A 25,575-nucleotide genomic window follows, 5' to 3' on the forward strand; every position below is an offset into this window, starting at 1 on the left:
TCCTGATATTACTCCGCTAGTCTCTCCAAGATGAGACCTAGGTTTATGATCAATTGGTGACAAGATAGGACTGTGACCTATCTTGTACTAGAGAAGACTGTGGACCACTCCAGAATTGGTATCCTATCAGCAGGGCCTAGTGGAAATTTTAACATTCCCCGGTTTAGACATATAAAACCGTGTCTTCTTCAGATTGGGTGTGAGCTCCTGTGGTAAACCCAAAGGAGGTTACCGGGTTATTCAAAGTAATGATTAAGAACCTTTATTTGAAATGTAGAGATTGATCCCTTTTAGGGAATTCTACCCTTGGTTCTCTTACAGTAGCATTCCTGGAACATAGAGATGATTATAAACTGGAAGATCTTTTGGATGAGATAGAACACGCACAAGCCAAGTCTCTCTACATTAAATTTTGGTTTGGGATCTTGCCACTTTATTCTTTTATTGATAGCTAGATCCTAAGGAGGCAGATGGGCGTTATCTTCTTGCTCCAAGGCTCCTGAAACAGTGGAGCATGTTTTATTTTTTTCTCCGGCTTATTCAGGATATAGAGGAAAAATTCTCCCACTATATAGAAATGTTCGTACCAGTGATTATAGAGTGGTGTTTAGAATTCCAAAAAGTGTTACCAGGCAAGCCATAGTTTTTGCGGTTTCTTGCTTTTTGATATGTATGTGGCAGGTTAGGCAAAAAGAGTGCAGGTGTAGTATATCTATATTTGATTTATACTTAATGTCTCCATTAAGTTTTTAGTGCCTGGAAGTATTTGGTATTTATTAGGCACATGCTGGGAGGATACTGTAGACATCCCATGATTTATTCTACAGTTGAGTTGGTTTGGTTGTTATTGAAGAATTTTTGTTATCAGGTCTATACTAGTGAACCAATCCAAAAGTACTATTGCTGTATATTGATTATAACTCTTGGATTATATACTGAATTGATATGAAATAAAACTGTTGCTAATATCACAATGTAATACACAGCAATGTTATCATATAGTTTGTATATATTTTATTGATTAATATGGTTGTATGTGATTTTATGGCTCCATAACCGAATAAAGATTTCCTACTATACACATTTAAAATGACTAATACCTTCCGCCCCAGCCATTCTTATAGCTTTGAGCAGCTAGAATAGTCTAAATTGTCACACTTGTAGGAGTGTGAGTGTTAGTTGTTGCATTAATACTGTCATTGGCAGCACTGGCAGGGGCAATGGGTGGTGCAAGCACCCTTGGCCCCCTGACAAGGGCCCTGGCACTTACTTTTTTTTAACAATGACTCACATGGCTTCTCAACATACAGGTAGCAACATCTTCTGGTCCCGGCCCAGCTTGGACAACCCCAGGAGCCTGGAGGCAAAAAATCAAGGTATATGTGTCCTAGAACTCCGATGGGAGACCATCAGAGATTTATATTTTTACCCTTCTTACCTCTTTTTTTGCTGTTGCATCGCCCTCTAAGATCAGTGCCGTGGCTCGTATCACCAACTGCTCATAAGACAGCATCCATGCCCTGCTTCATCAATATAATTCCCTATCACTTGATCACCTAGAATGTCAGGTGCTGAGTATGTTTTCCCTAGTCGGTCCATATTCCTTCATTTATCCCATTATGGGTACTAGTCAATCCACCTACAGCATTTCTAAGCATCCATACGGGCACATTTGTCTTCTCAGTGCATATTAACCAACCCAAAAGAGAGCCTGCTTTGTCAGGTTTGGTATGGTATCTAGCTGAATAGTCAAATATATGCGTACATTAAATCAATTGTCTGGTAAATGTTGTTCTGAGACATACTAGAATCTCACCGTCCCACAAGTCAGCCATTTCTCAAATTTCCAGACTTCTAATTTTGCCTTCTTGGCATACAGCTGTCCCATCTTGACTGCATGAGAATCCTGGATACATACACCTCCCAGATAAGACTTATAGCCATCACATTCTATCATTTCATCAATGGTTGATCCAGCAAGTATTGGCCAATATACGGGGCAGATTTAGGAACCCCTTGCGCCATATATCGCCACCTTAGCGTCATTATTTGACGCTAATGTGGCAATATTATAGCAAAAACGGCAAACCATATTTACAAAGAGGCGCAATGCATGCATTGCGCCACTTTGTACTCCTTTGTGCCACATTATGCATGAGCCACGCATAATGTATGCAAAGGGAGTGTACCCCCATTAGGGGGACCGCAAAAATGGTGCAGTGGAATCCAAGAGATTCCACTGCATCATTTTTTGCGGCTACTTTTAGGGGGCACACCATTGGTTACAATGGGCACCTATGTATTGCTCATGGTTAGCGCCAAATTTTTGACGCTATTGCTCCCTGCCCTGTACCATGGTGCACCATATTTTAAATATGTTGCCTACATGGTAGTGATGGGGGGGCGCTAAGGGGCACAAGAAAAGTTCTTTAGAAGTGTACGACCCATTCTTTGTTCTGTCTTCTGTTGTCTGGTAACATAAAAATTATCAACAAACACCCCTTTGGTCTGGTTGTAAAGTGTCCAAAGCCAACCCTTTTGAATATTACTAAAGTTTATCCTCGCCAATTGAGATTGTAATCCTGAAGACATGGGGAGAAGACTGTGCATAAACATAGCTTCCAGCATACTCTTTGTTTTTTAAGATGCAGACCTTCATCATGTGTCTGCCTTCAAGAGTCAGCTGATGCATTTCTCTTGCAGCACTTTCTGGAATGTGTCAGTCTAGGCTAAAGTTGCTCAGGAAAATTGAAAATTCATTCTCTGACAGGTCCCTCCTGGCTTTAGGCAACATCAGCCAGCAGGGCTAGTGGTTTTCACTGGCACAGGTAGGGCCAGGCTAACAGGCAGAGAGCAGCATAGCAATAAAAAAAGCATAGCACTACAAATGCACATGCACTTTCAAAGCCAGTACATGTCAAAGTGCATGGTCTTTCTAAGCCATGACTGTCCCCATCCAACTGAGTATGAAGCAGTGGCACACTAGATTATCTAATATTAGGCTCAGGAGTCAGACGGGTGGGTTGACAATCATTGTGGCTTTCACCAATGTGTTGTCACCATGCCACAAAGCACAACAGCCTTAATACCAAGGTCCGTACAAGTAGGCAGGACTGGAGAGACAGGCAGCCATAGCTTTTTTGATGAAGATTGAGATGGGGTGGGAAGCATGAACGTGTCTAGGTCATGTGAAGTAAGTGCCAGTGGAATCAACCAGTAACCACCAGCACAAATCATGTTCTTTTTCTGAAAACAATTCCTTTCCGCTGCAGTCTACTTGAACCTAGTTAAGACCAACAGCAGAAACATTTTCTGCTACCTTTGGTCAATCATATTGCATAAGGCTGAGATTGTAGCTCCATGATTCTCGACCCCAACAATAGCTGACCATATGTTTTATGTGTCAGCTAATAAGATTTGGGCCCATATTTATACTTTTTTTAGCGCCGCATTTGCGTCGTTTTTTGACGTAAAATCGGTGCAAACTCATTGTATTTTGTAAGTTTGCACCAATTTTGCATCAAAAAACTACGCAAATGCGGCGCTAAAAAAAGTATAAATATGGGCCTTGATTTTTAAATCTCAGAAGACCCTTAAATTGAACCAATTCATACCTTTCTGACATTATTTGAATGGCAAAAAGCATCATGTGCCCTATAACTTTGGAAATCTATTGAACACAAAATGGCAAAATGATTCAGACATGAACGAACCTCAGACAATTTTCTACATTTTCAGCAAATGGGGTCAAAGTTTATAGACCTAAAAATAGTTTAGCTTTCTAAGGCCCAAATGTAAGGATGGGCTTGCACCATCTAATGCCACATTAGTGTCATATTTTTGATACAATTTTAGCATTAGATTGTCGAAAATGCGGCACCTTATCTACAAAGTGGTACAATACATGCATTCTGCCACTTTGCGACCCCTTGCACCACATTATGCATGTGCCATGCATAATGTATGCAAAGGGAGCGTTCCGGTGCAAGGAGGCCCGCAAAAATGGTGCAATGAAATCTACAAGATTTAATTGCGCCATACTTGGCATCATTTTTAATGCCTACTGAAAACAGGCGTTAAAAGGACACACCCATTGGAATCAGTGAGCCTCCTTGCACTTTGAGTCAGAACTTTAGAAACTAGTGGAGCAAAGCACCACAATAGCATCACAAATTCTACACAGGCCTTATTGTTCCTAATACTTTAATGTTCTTAAATACGGTGCGCACATGGTGGCGTTAGGGGGGGCATAGGGTGGTGCAAGAAAAGAGGCACTTCACGATGTGAAGCACCATTTGTCTTAAATCTGAGCCTAAGTGTTTACGTGATCTCAATTATAATCAAAGACTGCTACAGTTGACCGATCTATTTACACACACAAGCTCAATATTTCACGCACCTATACACGTAATAAATTAGCTCCTTAAACACATATCATCCCAAGCTATAATATGGAATAACCACAATTAAAGTTAAGGTTTACTTACTATAATAAGGTTGAGACAAGGGGTGACAGTAATACCCTAACTTGGAAATTTGTGAACTTTTTAGTTTTATGGGAAAGCTACTACAAACATATACCATAATTCCCTTTCAATTTTAGTTTACTAGAATATATTTTTTTATTACATTTTGTTCAAAAAACGTTCAGCTAGTGTCACAATCTCCCACAGCACGACAACTTTAACTCTCACCCGGGTTCTAACTTGAGAATGCTTAATGTTAGATGCATTTGAAAGAATCATTAATTATGTTTTTTACGTTTTGAAAAGAGTGCCTGATGGCGTGACTGAAGGCCAGATGTATCAAAAATCCGATTTGCATTTCCTAAATAGCAAATTTTAAGAAATCGCTATTTAAGAAATGCAAAATGGGATGTATGAATTTTGCGATTCAGTAATAGCGATTTCTTAAAATTTGCAAACGCTATTACCGAATCGCAAATAGAGAATGGGACTCCATTCAACCCTATGGGCCTTTATGTGTGAATGGTTTAGCATTTCCCAATTTGAGAATTCCAGTTGGGAATTCGCAAATTAGGTAATGCAAACCCCATGATGCTGGGGGCTTATATCCCCCTCTGATACACCCCCAAAAAATATTTGTGGACATGTGCCTTAGGGGCATGTGTGCGCTATATGTCAATTTAAAAAATGCATTTATAATGCATTTTTTAAATTTGCACATGCTTACCACCAAACTTGAGTTTGTGGTAATTGCATTTCCTAAATGCCCAATTCGCATTTAGGAAATGCTTAAGAAATGTGCTTTGGAAATCCCAAACAGGAATTCTCTATTTGCGATTTCCTATTTAGAGAATTGCAATTTGCGATTCTCTAAATGAGGTCGCAATTTTAAGGAATCGCTATTTTTGCAATTCCATGAAAATTGCGCTGCAAATGTGTTTTTTTTTGTATTCGCAAACGGCCGAATTTTGCGATTCGCAACGTTTGCAAATGCAAAAACGTATCATACAGGTGGCCAAAGTTCTTAGAGTGGTTGGTTAATGCTGGTTGTATGAGTGCATGATAATCGGTGTGCTGGCATATGATGATAGTCGGAGTGTGCTGGAAGTGTGTATACATAATGGTGGGTGGTTGGATGAACATGGTAGCTGTATTTGCATATGTAGTGACTGAGTGGCTGTATGACAGTGGTTGCTTGGCATATGATGATTGGTGTAGGTACATATGTTGGCAAGCGTGGATATTTGAACGTGATTGTGTGGTTGTCTGATGCGGACACGTGAGCATATATTGGTGGATGTGTGGATGATAACTTTTCATGTATGTGGTCATAGGTTATGTTGCGTAGCTGGCATATGATGGAAGAAGAGCACAAATAGGAAGGTGGGAGTATTGGCATATTATTGAATGTATGATGTGGTATGCTGTGAGTAAATATGACAGTGTGTGTATTGGATATTTATGGTGGGTGTGTGGACTTGTGATGCTGGTTATTTGGACATACGATAGTTGGTATGCTGACATGTGATATTTGTTGTGACGACATGCAACGATGTGTGAATTGGATTATGGTGTTGGGTGTTTTTGGCTTATAATGGGTTAAGTGAATGTATGAAGAAGATTGTCTTGACATATGCTATTGGGTGTGTTGGTGAATGGTGAACTCCCTAGACTTTAAATGTTATCCCTCTTGGAAATGCCAGGAGCTTGTGATCTAACTTTTCATTGCTATTCAAGGAATTTCAACTCTATTTTTCTGTTTCTGGCCTCAAGACTCATTTATAGGTCTTGGTGGACCCTTAAAGCTCCAGTAGATTTGATGAGTTTGAGTGTGAAAAAAATGAAATGACTGCAAAGTCAAAATCAATTCAACCCGTGGTCATCTTCCCGAAATCCATTAAAAAAGTTTGATTTCAACATGAATTCCAAGGTTTACCCTGTTGACAACAATATACTTTTTATAACCAGTGAGCTCCTGGTAATCTGCTTGACGAGGTAGTTGTCTATCCTGGTAAAATTAGATTATGGCAAAATCCTCCAAGCAAGCCCCCAAAAGGCCAGAGTAATGGCCTTAAAATGTAAAAAAAAATCAACTTCTAAGTGATTAGGCAATGGAAAGATGAGACCCAATCTCGCGGTTCAGCCTACAGTTCCACATGCTCAACATTCACACTTGAATACGGAAAATCATATGCCTAATTTATAAATTCTTGGGCTGTAGTCTTATCCGGAGCAAATGTGCATCGTAATTGCGCACTTTGTAACCTGGGATCTGGGAACCATCTTCAAGTGCTTAATTTGTAAAAATGTAAGTACCAGGGCTCAAGGTATTTAACACAGGTCCACTGCAACTGGCACACCCAACACCGCACTTTAAACTTCAGGTTTAAGTCTGAGTTCTATCATTTTCAAAGATGTATTAAACAATTAAATTATCCACAATTGAACTTTGATTAAAATACACACACGGTGTTACCATGTGGTGCACTCTCATAAAAAGTGCTGGTGTTTACAAATAAGTGTGAGTGCCAAGCACCGGAAACACTGACACAAACTAAGCACTGCCTTCTTCCTAACCACTAACTTTAGAGGTTTGGGCTGAGAATCTTGAATACACAGGTGGGTGGGCTAAATAGTAAAGCGTTGCTCTATTTGTCCCTTATGTTTTTATTCATGAAGTTGCTTGGAACGCTTTATTTCCTTTTTTTAAACGTATTTGCTTAGATAAGTGGCTACTTGTGCCACAATGCCCAGAATGGTGCATCCACTCTGCAGCAGTGAATCTTCGCCTCAGTCTTTTTTCTGTTTAACAAGTTTTTTAGTCATAATTCAAGACGACCAATAAACAAACTTTATCGAAATTTTATCCGCCTGGCGTTTGCATAGTTTATTGTCATAGCTTTACATTTCTCCATATACAGAACAGTCAAAAATATGAGCATAAACAAAGAGCATTCCCTATAACAGGACTTTCTAATGCTATTAGGCAAAATGAAGAAAATAGTTAAAGACGTAGCTCCATCCATTTTAAGGAATAAGTGAAGGGAATTTGGAACGCATGATTAAAAGGAAAACGCAGAGCTAGAGAGGGCTTACTGGGAGAAGGCTAAAGGGTAAACAGAGAGGAGAATGTTTTCTCAGAAATTAGGAAGTATTGCCTAGAGGGCCTTTCAAACTTCAGTGTGTGAGGAGAAAGTCGGACTACCGCAATATGACACCTGTCACTCCTTGGAGGTTAGTCCTAATAACAATTAGGAAATAAGAAGAGATCATGACTGTTAAAATACCAGGACTTTTAATAGCCCCAGACCTGGATGACATCCCCTAGAAGGAAACAACAAACGATGGAATTTTGAGACCGAGAAATGAATACAATTATAACAAACTCTTAAAACGCTAGAATATATTTGCAATAGTTTAGAGGATCACGAAGCCTGCACCTTCTCTAGTCAACCAAAATACAAAATTATCAATGTATTTCCCTCTATAAACCCCTTATGCACTGGACGTGACTCTCTGGGATCAATCTCCTTTAATCGTGGACTTCATAGGAGCATTCCCTTGCAACAGGAACTAATAGATTCACTTACGGGGGAGAGGACTACGATTCAGCCTCATTCATTCATTCATTCATTGAATAAAGTAACATTGTCTCAGCTCCGCGAAAGGCACAGCTTCCTTTCTACTGAACATGCCAGCCACCACATACTAAAGCTCACTGTCATCTCGGCACAACATTGCACACCCCTCTAATACCTTTCTATTCTCCTTAATGCCTACCTAGAAGATACCACAGCTGTGCCCCCCACTTACCTACCCACACGCCTACATTCGGTAATACGGCTGCCTCCTCCCTAGACATGTGCAGTCACCTCGCCTGTATATTTTTTAAATGTTTTTATGTATATTAGTTATGCATGGCCTACAATATGTGCATTAGGCCTCATAGTTGCTCTTGTACATTGTCATTGCTTGGTCAACTCCTTAGCTATAAATTATATTTTCTTGCAAAATATAACTATCATCTGTGAACCCTTTCTTTTGTATTTTAAAAATACACATGTAGTGTGAACATTGCACCTGTACCTCACGCTTTCTGTCACCTCGCCTTCGTGAGTCCTCCATTTCCAACAATTTGGTTTTGTAGTGTACACAGTATATGTAATATAAGCAAAAACACACAACTAGTTCCCTACAGACCAAGCATTCATATGGTTGTATTTATTTAAAACAAATGATTCAACCAGAGGTGTTCAATGTCGTTCTAGGAGAGCCGGATCCATGTCAGAATGTCACAATATCCTGTGATATGATTGGGGTCACCTCTCCAAAATCAAACACAAATTATAATATATATATATATTTATATATATATATATATATATATACATACACACACACCCATAGTTTATGTATACAAATATATGGAAGAATATCAAACTTTACAACAGCATTTTGGTGTATAGGCATGCTTTGTAAAGCCCTGCATGGTACTACGATACAATGAAATGGTCAGCACGTTGTAATGCCTGCGGGGTAAAGGCTTGGTTGTTTGGCAACATTCTTAACTGAGAAGCCAGGAATCCTGGATCGTAACCTTGGGTTGCTTCCTTGTGTAATGTGTGGTCTTGAGAAATCGCTTAAAATCCTAGAGCTCCATACCTTATTTGCAGGAAATTGGGAGTTTTTAGAAACATGAAAACCTTCAGCAACAACTCATAAAAAAAAAAACGAACTGGGAATTTAGCAGTGTGGAGGGCTAAGAAGAAGAGCAGTGCACTGTCACAGGAATTTAAAATATGGTTTTAAGTGGGCCATTCCAGATAGAGAAAAACATGAACTTGCATAGAATAAGATCTCAATGTGTTATCCTAGTCATGCAGATGTTGTACCACGTTATACTAGTCAAAATACCGACCTACAGCTATATCATGACCAGAGTATCATTTCCGGAATATCATCATGGTGGAGTATATCTACATTTGCCCTAATGCAATCTTATTAGTTGATATGGTAAAAGATATCTGTAGGTCTACTTCATCCATGACACTGTGACATGCAACCACTGGTGCACTGTAGATTCATGGCAAGAATGTGCTTTGCAAGTGACAGCTAATTGTTATCATTGCAGAAAAGAAGAATATCTGATTACTGAAATGTGATGGAAAATGCCACTGTGACACAAGCTATTTAGAAGGTGCAGCTACTGACAACGACACTTAGAATGTGGTCATTTTGGCCATTTGTAATTCTTTCTACCAACCACACTCTAAAAGCCCACCTGCACACTGAAGAATTGAAGGCACACAGATGTATTAGATGAAAAGGTGGAATACATGTGAACGCAGAACAGCAATATGGAAAGGTGATCAGACTACTGAATACAATGCATAGAATCAGAAATGCCTTCATGTTGTTGCTCCCGAAGGGCTGCTAGGTCCATTGCTGTCAGTCCCACCGCCACTGTCTGACGAGCAGGTGTATCAATAATACACTGATGACCAGGATAAGGAGGCTTATCCAGTCCACACTCTTGATGGGTGGCCTGTTACCTCCGACACTGAGGACTGCACCGGAAGTGACAGAACCATTCACATTGGTGGCCCGAGCGATATAGAAGCCACCATCTTCCATGCACACCTTCCCAATGAAGATCGAGTGCTTGGTCTCTTTTTTTAAGACCTTTAAATTTTCATCTGTAGACAGTATGTGGCCCTTCTTGTACCTGAAGCAGAGAGTCAAGGTTTAAAGTCAAGTTTGCATCATAATACATTGGTACAGATTATTTCTGGTTACAGGCAGTTTTCGAAAACCATTTCATAGTTGATACTGTGTGTGAAGCAACACTGGTTGTACCTCAATTAACTTCATTAATGTTCAGATTTCCAGAGCAGAAGATTTGCATTCAACATGGATCCTCAACTGAGGAATCAACTGAAAAGTGATTTGGAGAGGCATGCCCTTGCCCTAGACACATGGGTGTAATGCTACACTTATTTACTACAGTTACTAAGGCCCTCATTATGATCTCAGTGGTTAAAACCGATGAGATCCGCACTGGCGGTCAATAGATAACCGCCAACGTGACTACCACCGCTGGCCGTATAATGTTTTCCCCGCCCGCCCAGCGGGGAAAAGGGCCATAACATTGACAGCGGCTCCAAAAGGATGTTGGCGTGCAGCAGGTGCAGCTGCACCCATAGCAAAGATCACTGCCCTTAAATCGGGCAGTGACCTGCGTGATGGGGCACTGTACAGGGGCCCCTGCACTGCCCATGCCAATTGCATGGGCAGTGCTGGGGCCCTGAGGGAGACCCCAAATCGCCCCAAGATACCCATTCCGCCAGCCTTTCCCTGGTGGTGTGAACCGATGGGAAAAGGCTGGCGGAATGGAATACACCGCCCCCACCAGCATTACCGCTGGCGGTGGTGGTGTATTCCACCATGGGGTTTTGGGCAGGTCATTATATGGCGGTCTGGGCCACCATGCCGGATGGCGGTATTTACCGCCACCACCGGCATGGCAGCCCAGACCGCCAAGATCATAATGAGGCCCTAAGTAAACCAGTTTAGCACTGTGCCTGTAGGCCTTTAACATGGCTAACATATTAACGTACATTTTGCCTCCTGTTGCATCACTTGAGCACTTGTACAAGCCTTCACTAAATAAGGGGTTTTGTAACCTTTATGCTCAGTGCAAGCTGGATTTGCTCAAGAGGTCTGAAACACCTCTTGGAAGTCTGTTTATAAATTTTAGATAACATATGTTGCCTACCAATGTGTATGCAGTTACAATGTAAGCTAAAAGCCTTCGCCATCCTGTACTTGCGAAAGCTCAATCCTCAGAGTGAGGCACTGCATAGTTAATGAAAGATTGCTGGACAGTTGTGCATGGCACACACTGCCAATAACCAAAATGTCATCAGGTAAGAAAGAAAGACACAAAAGAAAATAAACACTGACAAAGCCCACATCTTCACTTGAGAACTGTTCTATATGCGCAATCATTTCATGCCTACTTCATAATGCTGTAAGCCCTCATTAGGAGTGGCCCCTATAATTCGATAGGTGCTGCAACTCCTGTTACTGTACATATCAGAATTAGGAGTTGTGCATAACTTTTCACACTGAGTAAATAACGGGTGCAATAATATCACCATCCCCTGGATACAATTTGGCAGATCAAACATGCCAATATTTACAAAGGGGAAAAATGCCTGGAGAATACTGTGACATGCATATTCTGGTGCAGTAAGCATGCAAATCTACATTTAAAGACCCATTTTATGGGCAAAGCTTGTAATAGGCGATCATTATATTCATTGATAAATCGTGAACACATCAGTGACGGATTTTATTCTGTGCAATAATTATTGCACAAGAACCAGGCCATTCGTAATGAGGGCCTTAGTGTATTTATCTACAAAACCAGGGTCCACAGCGCCTTCATATGCTTGCATTACCTGTTACCGAATTGTGCTATCACACCCATATTGACAGTTTATTAAAGTACCTTGCAAGCCTAAATTACCAATTTCCATAGTTGCCCAAATGTCAGCCATCACTTCCCATGGTGCCTTGGTAAACTCAAACAGTTTTCATAGTGATCCCATCTGCTAACATTCGATAAGGCCTCAATGTTCCCATATAACCAGTCCACAAAATGCTACAGTATATTCACAGGTTTGGCTCTAGAATGGCTGATCCTGCCTATGTTGTTACTTTCCATACAGTTCCAATCTGACCACACATGTTCACGCCTGCATATAAAACCACTTTGCAGAATTCCAATCTAAGCTCCAATTACCAGTCTTCACAATGTCCCAATATGTCCATATAGCTTTTGTATTGTCATGTTGCGAATGTGGTGTAATTCCCTTGTGCATGGGAATGTCAGAGTCAAATTCTGTGCTCTCACTAACACCATCCTCCTGTTGCTCTCTTTCTCACTCTTTTACACACACACACACACACACACACACTCATTCCGACACATCCTCCTTCATCTCACTTGCTAATGAGTGTAAGAGTTCTTAAGTTTTATTCTGTGGATGACATCATACATGACTCACTTCACTTAGCTCACCTCACCAACTTTTCCACCCAGTCCACCTCACCTTCATTCATCCCTCTCTCCCGCACCAGAGATTTTCACAGACTGACTAAGGACCTGATTTATAATGTGACAGATTTTCCATCAGCTAAATTACAAATCATACGGAAATGCTGCCTACCAAATCATGAAATGTCCTCTGGCATAACAGACATTGTAAACATTGATATGAACTGCCATCATTGTAGTTCCTACCAACACACTGGAACTTTGCCAGACAGTTCTGTTAATCAGTTACTTTTTTCATTTTCAAAAAACAAAATCCCAAAGTGGGATTTTCTTTTTGAAAGAAAAACAAACAAACAATGCCCCCTTCGCTATGGGAGTTTGCTCCCATGGAGAGGGAGGTATTGAGCAGTAGTCAATGCCCCTTACCGCCAGATTTTTCCTGGTGATGACGGCATTGAAAAACAGCTATATGTCCGCTCATCAGTTTGGGCTGGTGGACATGTAGACAAAACTCCTACAGCCCTTACTCCGTTGGAGGAGTTTGACCTTGGCGGAGATGGAGTAGTTCCACCATTGTCTAACTATGCTACGCACGAAGTTTAAATTGGGCAGGCGGACCATAGTCTTGGTGGGAGGGGAACTACTTCACTGTTGTGACAGAATTCCCTCTCTAACAAGACACAAATCAGGACCTATGTCATGACTGGTTCACTATGTGCAGTAAGTGTATATGGAGCCTAATTCATTCCCTTAATATCTTACCAACCTCTTACACTTCACTCTCTGAAAGTATGTGTGCATGTCTGAGAGAGCGTGAAAGTATAGAGTAGTTCGTGAGAGTGTGCAGTTTGTGCTTTTGAGTGTAAGTGAACAACTGTGAGTGTAGGTACTCCATACTAAGTAGGGAAAATTGAGGTACTTTAATATTGTAGCCAAAATATCAAGGATCAAATTATCGACAGGTAAGCATGTATAGATTTTCTATACCTAACTTTACCTTTTAAAGTGGTGTTTTTTGTTAATTCTTTTGTTGTTGCCGTGACTGTGTGAATTACCTTTCTAGTTTGTGGCACATGACTTCATAACCCCCCCCCTCTTTTCTAAGTAAAAAGGCTACATACATTTTGCAGAGTGTGTTTTAGGAGACTGTTTAATCTGTTTCTGTGATTTAAATTGTGTTTAGAAACTGTCTGCTCCCCCTGTTTTTTTGCCTTAAAAAAGCCACATTTCAGAGTGCGCACCAAGCAGTATTCCAGTGTTTGTTTTTAAACAATCTCTCCCTTACCTGGAAAGTAGACTCTGCTTGCTTGGAAGTGTGGATTCAGCCTGTCTGTATTCAAGGAGATTCTGAATAGAGCAGCAGCTACCTCCTCCCTGGCCACAGGGACTGGACTTCAGTTAACTTGCTCCTTATATAAGTTCCTATTGGTTATTGCATAATTTGTCGTGATAGGTTGTTGGGGGCTGGTCTTTCCATTGGCTACTGGATCCAAGGCTCGGGCTGTGATTAGTGGATAGGGCTGAGAATCTGATTGATTGCTGGTTCTAGGGCTGTGAATGGTGATTGGTGGTTAGGGCTGAGAATCTGATTGGTTGTTAGTTCTAGGGCTGTGATTGGTGGATAGGGCTGAGATTCTGATTGGTTGTTGGTTCTAGGGTTGTGATTGGTGGATAGGGCTGAGATTCTGATTGGTTGTTGGTTCTAGGGCTGTGATTGGTGGATAGGGCTGAGATTCTGATTGGTTGCTGGTTCTAGGGCTGTGATTGGTGGTTAGGGCTGGGAATGTGATTGGTTACTGGTTCTGGGGCTGTGATTGGTGGTCAGGATTAGGGGTATGAATGGTGACTAGGGCTTAGTCTCCCATTAGTTGTTAGAATCAGGGTTACAAATCAGATTGGTTAGGGTTAGGACCAGGTTCCTATTGGCCAGTAGTGCTATTTAAGCATAGGACTCAGGGCGTCTCAGCCCGGGCGTCAAGGTGAAGGGCAGAGAGGACAAGGGCAGTTGCCTGTTTGGGCCTGTTCGGGACAGGTAGGGACTAGGGCCAAAAATGCTGCCCAATTCTCAAATGACCAGGAATGATTACAGTCCCTACACATCCGTCAACATGCAAACACATTATCTGCAAAGACATCCAACTCATGCATCACAAACTGACCGCAGACAGATTGCAATGTCCCATCACCCAACACAATACCCATTATACAACACATATACACATATCCTCCACAACTACAACAGTCAAAAACCTGCCTTCTCACAACAAAGACTACTCTGTCAAGTCCCACTAACCCAACCTGCCATCACCCACACAACACAAAAGCACACTATACATTTCTCTCAGCCTTCCAGATACACACTCCCTGTTCATACTAACCAACAACACTATCCTCTGTTTGCTCCACACAGACCAACTTTCATTATAACAATGCCCAAACCCAGCCTTCCAACACACCATCTACAAACACCCTTCCCCTCTCTTCACCAATCACACACAACCATACAATCCCCACACATCACTCCACCATACATATTACCTCTTCCAGTCATCACAACTAACACTAACTCCCCTGACACACATCCATCCCCTCTTACACACCTCATACATTTATCTCCAACACACATCAACACCCCCTCTAACACTCTAATTCCACTCACCAGCACTAACTCACATACAAATCCCTCACCAAAAACAACTACATCAATAACCCCTCTCACTATCCACAAAAACAATACAGACCACACACATCCCCACATCAAATCAACATAAACTTTCATTATACTTATCGTCACACCCACTCCCACCCTCAGGACTACACAAAAAATACAAGTCCCGTCCTATCTTTACCCCTACTTTCTCACTCTTCACAAACACCTACCACAAGCACCCCAACCCAGCAACTTCCATTCACTCGCCTCTCCTCCATTGCACAATTTAGACCCATACATCATGATCCACATGCTCCTCCGCCACCCCAACCCATACTCCATTCACACTAAACAGACACAAACAAAATAAACAACATGCCACTCTTAACAACCGCGCATCCCCTTGTCTATTACATAATAAGACTACCCTACAAAAAAAGTACACTCTTCATGTCTCTCTCAGCCACCAAGTCCACCACCCACACACACAGACCCAACAAAATGCCTCCTTAACCTGCTGGAAGAGGAACACTATAATGAAAAGCAGGACTATTGTGAGCCTCACACAGTTATCACAACTAACAACACCCCTGCTTCAAGCTCATATTATACTACTTACTCTTCTCCTAAACAAAACAAGACTACCACTAACACACCTTTTCTAAACTGCCAGCTCATAAATGCTCAATCACTCTAAAAAAACAAGCACCACATCTACGCAATGCTCACAGACACACAACCTGACTTACTATTCATAACAGAATCTTGGTTGGGAGATGACATGGCCCCAGTGTTGCACGAAGCCCTTCCTCTGGGCTATCAAACCATCACACAAAACTGTATAGGCAAGAGTGGAGGTGGACTAGATATTATATTCAAACAGAAAATAAACCTCAGTAAAAGAGACAACATTTCCATACAAGGTTATGAAGCCCTCCTCACAGATGCCACCCTACTCCAACTTCCTCCTGTAACTTTCTCCTCCTTTACAGACCTCCACCTAACAACTCCACATTCCCAGATACTTTTCTAGATACAGTCTCAAACCTTATTACACTATACTCCAACCTATGCATTCTTGGGGATCTAAACATTCGGTTTGACAAACCCAATATGCCCCATCCAAAAGCTCTGACTACTGGTCTAGTCGCATTGAACCTACATCAGATTGTACACAAACCCACACATATCGCTGGACACATCCTAGATGTCATTTTTGCTAAGCCTGAACTAGTTACCGTTCACAGCATCACGCCAATCACATGGTCAGACCACCATTTGATAACTTTCCGACATAAAACTCCACAAATCAACACACCCCACAACTACTTTCACACATGCACCTATCGACCATGGAGCAAACTCAATTTTGATTGACTTAGAAACACAACTAACAGCCAACACATATCTAGATACAATTAATTCTGTTCCAAACCTTTATGAGTGGCTACAGGAAGCTTTTGATATCCTAATACCACTCAGAAAAACTAAACACTCAAAAAGAAAACCAACACCTTGGAGAATCACAGAACTTAAAAAGATAAAGCAACAAATCAGAAAGTTGCAGCGGACCTGGCCAAAACAAACAACAGTCAAGACAAACTGCAGCTACACAAACTTAACAGAATATACAAATCATCAATCAAAAAAGCTAAAAAAAGGTACTACTCAGACAGAATTCAAAATGCTAAATCTACAACCAAGGAATTTGATAAAATTCTCAATGAATTTCGAAAACCTACATGCATGGAAGGAAGTCATCCAACTACTCAAGATTTCACAAACAAATTGGCAACTCATTACACAACCAAGGCAGACACATTGTACTCCTATTTAAAACAGAAGAAAACCATCAGCACCAACCCCTTTCCTAAAATACCCTCCAAGAATAAACCAACCCAGCCTCTACAGTCCTTCCAACAAATTTCCCAAGGTGATTTTATGGATTTGGTCAAAGCAAGCAGGCCTTCCGGTTGCCCTTCTGACCCTTGTCCACCACAAATCTTCAAGAACATTCTTTCATCTACTTCTGCTGCCACACCTGTAAGAAGAATCATCAACAACTCTTTAACTACAGGAACTTTTCCTGTAGACCTGAAAAAGGCACACATACAACTGTTATTAAAGAAAACAAACCTAGACCATCAGGACCCCAACAACTACAGACCAATCACAAATGGACCTTTCCTGGGCAAACTGATAGAAAGACCAGCATTCGCCCAGATGTCACAATTCATTGGAGACAATTCTATACTTTCAGACTTCCAAACTGGATTCTGCCCAGGAAGAGGCACTGAATCGGCACTCATAGCAATCTGGGATTATCTTAAAAACACAGTCGACGACAATGGAGTTGCTGCACTACTTCTCTTGGACCTCTTGGCTGCCTTTGATACGGTTGACCATGACACCCTAAGTCAAAGACTCCACGAAGCAGGCATACAAGGGACTGCTCTCGACTGGATTACTTCCTATCTTCAAAAAAGATCTAATATCATCTACTCGCCCCCTTTCTCGTCCAAACTCTACCTCACAAAAGCAGGGGTCCCCCAAGGATCAATCATCTCACCTTTGCTTTTCAACATCTACATGATATCATTACCAGAACTGATCAATGATTTTCATCTCACATGCTACAACTATGCAGATGACACACAAATACCATTTAAATTAGAATGCCCCAAAAACATTGAAAACTCAGAAATCTTCAGTTGCCTGAGAGCTGTTGATCAGTGGATGACCTGGAGCCATCTCAAACTAAATACCTCCAAAACAGAAATACTCATATGTGGTAACTGGAAAAGGTATGACCCTCTGTGCGTCTGGCCTGACGATCTCAAACCACCTCCTCAATTATCCAAGGAAGTTAAAAACTTTGAAATCACCATGGACTACAAGTTAACTATGAATGCCCAAGTGGACAAATTAGCACGAACAAGCCTCATCACCTTGAAGACTCTATGATGCATCTTCCTCCACCTCGGATTTCCACACAAGGTGCAAGCTACTATCTCGCTTGTACTATCCAAACTGGATTATGCCAATGCCCTCTACCATGGATCATCTCTATCTATTATGAAAAAACTACAATGTATTCAGAACTCTGCAGCCAGGCCACTATTACATGTAAAGCCAGAAACCCACATCTCCCCTGCCTTGAGAGCACTACACTGGTTACCCGTTGACAGAAGATGCACTTTCAAGCTGCTTTGTATCACCCACAAAGCTATACATGGAACAGGACAGCTTTTTATCAGAAACAAAATAACCAAATACATCCAACAAAGAAACCTCCACTCAAGATTGGCACCCCGCCTTAGAACACCACCATACAAGAAAAAGACTATAGGTGGTACATCCTTCTCCGTTCAAGCAGCCAAACTATGGAATTCATTACCTCCAACCATAAGAGCCACAGATAACTTTCTTGTCTTCAGAAAACTACTCAAGAGTTGGCTCTTTCCTTCATAACCACCATATTCAAACATCTATGGACTGCAGATGCCTATGTTGATATTTTTCTGATTATGTGTATATTTCTAGTTTTGTATAGTTCTTTAGAAAATATGTATCGATGCTAAGTCATAACAATAAAATACACAAACACTCTTTAAACCTGTTTAACTAAGTATATTTACCCATGGTTCTAAATATGTATTGTATGTACATATATGTGTGCAAGTGTTTGTGTATTCATGTGTGTATGTATGTGTGTGTGTATATATATATATATATATATATATATATATATTTATGTATGTATGTATGTATGTTGTTCTGTGCTTGGCATGTTCGTGGGTCATTGCATGGCTCCTGGGTGGGTTGTTATACTAGATATCTATGAATCCCTGCTCTCATCTTACATCACACTTATCTACCCATCATCATATGTCATGTCTCTATCAATCCGTCCTCCATTCCAACTCTGACTCATCCCAAATCCATTCTACTACTTTCATCTCCTAAATAACTCTGCCTAAGCTCTTCCCTCCACTTCCACATCTAACTCACCAGACCTCACTTTACTACCATGACCTCCAAACAACCCTACTAAATTCACCCCCATTTATCCTACACTGCTACTATGATTTCCCTAACCCCTTCCACGGACTCTTCCCTCCTCCATCCCCCTTTACTCATCCCAAGCCTAAATCCTATTACCATATACTCCCAATTAACACTTCTGGATTTCTTTCCTCCTCCACCCCTCCATTACTCCAGTCAATCTAACTAACAAACTCTCATATCCGTGGCTCAAATGAACTCATATTAACACTAAAACTGTACTCATATTTCCCGATACTAATCCATCACTAATTCTTGTTGGGTTCCGGAGTAGCGTGCTACTCGCTGAAAAGCGCTTCGACACCTCGTCATGGGTATTAAGCGCTATATAAATACTATTACAATTACAATTACATATATATACCTTGAAAATATGTATATATTCAAAGGAGGTAGATGTGTAGTTAAGAATAGTAAATGAATACTTAAATGCACTTATCTCCTTAATATGTTTGCCCTCGATATTGTGGCTATGATATTGAGCTATCTCAATATTTCCTACCTGACACTCTAGACTGCAATGTAACAGTGGACAGTGCTGTAGGGTCAGTGGTGGAAAGTGAGGCTTCCATAACAAAGTTTCCCAATACCAATACAACTTGGCTCCTTAGAAGGAAGCAGGAGGTTGAAAGCAGTAAGGCAAGATGCCATCAGCACTGCTACCTAGGACTATCGTTCCTACTCCTGATCTGCACTCAGGAGATGAGAGTAACGAGGAAGAAGGGTAGGCTCTGAGAGAATTGCAAAAGGGCATTGTGAGGGCTCTGGCAGCTGAGTGGAAAGGCTTCCTATTAAGTGGGAATGAAACATTGAAACCACTTATGGAAATATAGAAATACCAATCATGTTTTTGTTTTATTAAAGCATTTAGGGCCAGATGTAGCAAACAGTTTGCGAGTCGCAAACGGCAAAAATCACTGTTTGCGAGTCGCAAACGTGTGTTTGCTATGCAGAAATGCAGTTTGCGAGTCAGAACCGACTCGCAAAATGCATTTCAGAGTCGCAAATAGGAAGGGGTGTTCCCTTCCTATTTGCGAGTCGCAGTGGTATGCAACTCCATTTGCGACCGCATACGCGGTCGCAAATGGAGTCACAGTTACCATCCACTTGAAGTGGATGGTAACCCACTCGCAAACGGGAAGGGGTCCCCATGGGACCCCTTCCCCTTTGTGACTGGACCCCAAATTATTTTTTCAGAGCCATGGGACCACTACCTGCCCTGAAAAAATCCGAAACAAAAGGTTTCGTTTTTTTTTTCTAAGTGCAGCTCATTTTCCTTTAAGGAAAACGGGCTACACTTTAAAAAAAAAAAACTGCTTTATTTAAAAGCAGTCATGGACATGGAGGTGTCACGACTCACGTGCTGCTTGCGCCTGGAATTTGCAGATCTAGTGGCGTGGGTCTTCAGTGTTCGGCTTTGGCCCAAAAAGGGGCGACTCTTTCTGGTAGCCACGGTGCTGTAGGCAATGGGGACGCCAAGAACAGACCGTGCCCTTCAGAAAATAGCGCCAGAGGGAAAAAAAACCTTTAAAAAAGGGGAAAAAACCTCCAAACAGAAAGATTCCTGAAAACAAGGACAAAAGAACAGGAATCAAAAAGAACAAAATTCAGGTAACACAGAAATGACGAAATCCAGAACCGAAAGGCAAGGAAACCAGGAGCGAAGACACTATCCGAACAGAAAGTGTTGCAGCGCAAAGACAAGAAGAAAACACATCCCTTAAATACCAAAAAACAGGAAGTGACCCACAGGAAGTAAAAGGACACCATCTTAGACAGGGAAAATTACATAGAACAGAATAGAGTAGGAACCATAGAGAATAGGGAACAAGGAATGCTGGGAAGAAAAAGGTAACCTGGGAAGGGGGAAAAGACATAAAGGAAGGTACAACAAAAAGACCCAAGAAAGAAGAAAAGAAAAAAGAAGGAGCAAGAACAGGTAAGAGGGGTCAGGAGTCCCCAAAAATGCGGTGAGGAAAAGCAGAGCGAGGCCCCATGCCAATTCTGGGGCCTCGTAATGTGCAGGAAAGGCTGGGGGCGCGCCGCGTTTTGGAAACGCGCTGCGCGGGCCGAGCCGAACGCCCGGCTTGCGCCGAACACTCGGCTCGCGCCGCACCACGCGGCGCGACAGTAGGTCCCCCTCCCGAAGGTCCAGGTTTGAGAGGAAATAAACGGTGAAAGCGTTGAATCAGAAGAGGTGCATGAACAGAAGATTCATCTTCCCAAGAGCATTCACTGGGAGGATAACCCTTCCAATGAATCAGATACTGAAGACGTTTGTGAAAAAGACGAGAGTCACAAATTTCCTGTACCTCATATTCAGGAACATCATCCACTAGTACAGGAGGAGGACAAGGGAACTGACGAGAGTAAGGGTCAGGTACATAAGGTTTGAGCTGGGAAACATGAAAGACTGGATGAATCTTCCATGTATGAGGCAAGTGAAGACAGACAGTGACAGGATTAATCAACTGAAGAATATGGAAAGGCCCGTAGTAGCGAGGTGTGAACTTGTTCTGAGAAAGACGCGAGGGTAAGAATTTGGATGAAAGCCAGACTTTATCTTGCAGGTGATAGTCTGGAGTGGTCCTAGGTTTCTTGTCTGCTGCTTTCTTCATATATCTCTTGGTGTGTAACAAATTGGATCGAATTAGTCTATGGATTTGTAGAAGTCGTTTGGAGAGATAAGTAATAGCGGGCAGAGGAGAGGTGGACCGAGGAGAAGTAGGAAAAGAGGTAGGATGAAAGCCATAAGAACAGAAAAAAGGAGTGACCTTGGAGGCACTATGGACAGTATTATTGTAGGAAAATTCAGCAATAGGGAGATAAGTGTTCCAGTTGCTTTGGGTAGAATTGCAAAAACAGCGAAGGTATTGCTCTACTCCTTGGTTCAGACGCTCGGTCTGTCCATTGGTCTGAGGATGGAACCCCGATGACAGGGCTCTATTGATATTAAGTGTCTTACAAAAATACCTCCAAAACCGGGAAATGTACTGAGGTCCTCTATCAGATATTATGGTATGTGGGAGTCCATGGAGACGGAAGATATGATCGATAAATATCTGGCTTAGTTCTTGGGACGTAGGTAGCTTTTTCAGGGCAGTGAAGTGAGCCATCTTAGTAAAGGAATCCACAGTGACCATGATAACCCGGTTTCCTGCTGATGGTGGGAGCGAACATGAAATCAGTAGAGATGGTGTGCCATGGAGCTGGCGGAACAGGCAAAGGCTGTAGCAATCCTGCAGGTCTGGTACGGGGAATCTTGACTTGAGCACAAATGGGACAAGCCTGAACGTATCTTTCAACATCCAGCTTCCAGGTAGGCCACCAGAAAAATCGCGAAAGAAGTTCTTGTGTGGCCTTGATGCCTCTATGACCAGCAACCGGTGAATCATGGCACATTTGTAATGCTTTTTCTTTAACTCTGTTAGTAGGGAGGAATAACAGGTTCTGATAATAATAATATCCTTGTCTCTTACTTAATAAAGGTCTTAGTTTCTCTACTTCGTGGTCAGATAGGCTGGCGTATTCCAGTTGTACCTCCTCCAGAAAAGACTGAGCCACTCCAATGATCTTACTAGGTTCCAGTAGATACTGAGATGGGGAAGGAGTACAATCTGGATAACGGCAAGACAGAGCATCAGCCAGAATGTTTTGGGATCCAGGAATATAAGTGATGTAAAAATCATACTGACTGAAGAAAAAGGCCCAACGAGCCTGGCGACTATTCTGGCATACAAAATTTCGTAAACATTGTAGGTTACGGTGGTCTGTTCTCACCTCAAAAGGCTCCTTGGAACCCATCAGAAACTGTCTCCATTCTAGGCAGGCTGTTTTCAGAGCCAATAATTCCCTTTCAAGTACTGAGTAATGTTGTTCTGCGGTAGAGAGTATATGAGACAAATAGAAAACAGGGTGTTCAAGACCATCATCCTCTTGTTGTTGAAGTAAGACAGCTCCGATGGCTCTTTTGGAAGCATCGGTGACAACAATAAATTGTTTGTTGGTATCTGGATGTCTTAAGATGGGGGCTTGAGTGAAAGCCCTCTTTAAATCTTGAAAAGCTGTTTCAGCCGCCTTAGTCCAGACAAACCCTTTCGTTAAATTTTCCTTCCTTAAAGTGTGAGTTATGTGACTGGTCTGTTTCGCAAAGTCTAAGATGAACTGCCGATAAAAGTTTGCTAATCCTAGAAAACATTGTGTTTCTTTAATAGAGGAAGGAGAAGGCCAATCTAGAATAGCTTGTACTTTTTCTTGATCCATAGCTATGCCGGTGGGACTTAAATGATAACCCAGATATTTTACTTCCGTTTTGTCGAACTCACACTTTTCTGGTTTGCAAAATAGTTGATGTGCCCGGAGTCTTTGAAGGACTTGTTTCACATGGGAAGAATGGAGTTCGGGATTTCTAGAATAAATAAGAATATCATCTAAGTAAATTACACCTGTCTGGTTCAGAAGGTCAGAAAACACTGAGTCCATAAATCTCTGGAAGATTGCGGGGGCATTAGTGAGACCAAAAGGCATAACCTTGTATTCAAAGTGACCAAATGGGGTCCTGAAAGCTGTCTTCCACTCGTCTCCTTCTTTAATGCGTAAAAGGTGGTAGGCTCCTCGTAGATCTAGTTTGGTAAAACGTTGAGCCCCTCTGACTGCTTCTAGAATATCCCTGATGAGAGGCAAAGGATGACGATCTTTAATAGTTATCTTATTCAGGCCTCGAAAATCCAGACAAGGACGAAGATCCTTTGTCTTCTTGGGAACAAAAAAGAGAGGAGCCCCGGCCGGAGAAGACAATGGAACAATAAGACCACTCTGTACATTTTCTTCTAGATACTCTTTTAGAACTTCCTTTTCGGGTTCCGTGAGGGAATACATCCTCCCAAAAGGAACGATTGTGCCGGGTTCCAAGGGAATAGCACAATCGTAGTCTCGATGTGGAGGTAACACAGGTTTGGATGGTTTTTGGAACACATCTTGAAACTCCAAATAGTGTTCAGGGACTCCTTGGACAGTATTAATGGAATAACCAGTAGTACCTTCAGTAAATACGGATCTTTTCGGTGACCAATACTTGTCGGAAGCAAAACAGTTCTCATGACAAAATTGTGAAGACAAGGAAACAGTCCGGGTTACCCAATTTACATACAGATTATGTCTGATGAACCACGGAATTCCAAGAATGATGGTATGGTTGGGGGATGTTATGAGATCAAAGGAGATGTGTTCTTGATAGCTCCCGATCTGTAAACTTAACATCAGGGTTGTAGTATCAACTGGACCAGAGGATATCAAGGATCCATCCACTGTGTGCACTTGTTCGGGAATTTCTTTAGGTTGTGTAGGAACTTGTTGAGTAGCGGCCCACGTCTTATCCATGTAAATACCACTAGCACCACAATCTAGTAATGCCATAGTCTTTTCTTGACGGCCGTCAGGAAGTTGTAACATGACAGGTAATATGAACAAGGATGTCGTATTGTCATTAAAGGAGCTGATGGAAGGTATAGCCGATGATCCCGTCCCCTCCCTTCTTACAGAGGACGGGAAGTGGCGTTTCCCGATGGCCTGGGCGGACGTACAGGACAGGTACGAAGCATGTGACCAGCAGAACCACAGTACAGGCACAACCCTTTCTTACGTCTGTCTTCTCGCTCGCTAGCGGAGAGCGGGCCTCGAGTAGTATCCACCTGCATGGGTTCCCCTTCGATGTCTCTAGCAGGAGGGCGAGGTTCCTCAGAACGATGCAGATAAGCTCGTGAAGTGCTTGGCTGGAAAGACCCTCTACTCCTTCTCTTCTCCGATCTCCGTTCCTGAAGACGGTACTCGATGGAAAGTGCTTGATCCATCAGGCCACGAAGATCTTCCACTCTGGTGGAATGTACTAATTCATCTTTTATTTCTTCTTTGAGTCCTCTACGAAACAAAGTCACCAGAGTACGTTCCACCCAGGTGGTCTCTGCCGCTAGCTGACGAAAACGTGTTATATATTGAAGGACATCTTGTGAGCCTTGTTGGATGTCGCATAAGGCTTCTTCCGCAGAGGCCTCCAATCCTGGACGACTAAACATTTGTTTGAAGCGGTTCACGAAGGTGGAATAGTCCGACAATACCGGGTCGTTGGATGATACCATCGGGGTTGCCCAGGCCAAGGCAGGACCGGATAAAGCACTGATAAGATAACCCACCTTTGTCCTGTCATGGGAGAATTGGGTAGGTCGGAAGGTGAAGTACACCGTTAATGCATCAAGGAACTCACGTAGTTTGGTTGGTTCACCGGAGAAACGAGGGGTTGAAGCGGAGATAGTCGGAACATCACTACTGCGAAAAGC

The 25,575-nt window shown here is 42.0% G+C and overlaps 1 protein-coding gene across 1 annotated transcript in view; it reads right to left on the reverse strand.

The window, feature by feature from the left end:
• Nucleotides 1-7,345: 7,345 nt before the first annotated feature.
• CCDC141 (coiled-coil domain containing 141) overlaps nucleotides 7,346-25,575 on the reverse strand; it is a 646,235-nt gene continuing 628,005 nt past the window's right edge. Inside the window, exon 25 of the mRNA XM_069225437.1 lies at nucleotides 7,346-10,191. Coding sequence (XP_069081538.1) covers nucleotides 9,915-10,191 — 277 coding nt within the window. The 3' untranslated portion in view covers nucleotides 7,346-9,914. The remainder of the gene's footprint in view (nucleotides 10,192-25,575) is intronic.

The sequence above is a fragment of the Pleurodeles waltl genome, chromosome 3_1 (assembly GCF_031143425.1).
Source record: "Pleurodeles waltl isolate 20211129_DDA chromosome 3_1, aPleWal1.hap1.20221129, whole genome shotgun sequence".
Lineage (NCBI taxonomy): Eukaryota > Metazoa > Chordata > Amphibia > Caudata > Salamandridae > Pleurodeles > Pleurodeles waltl.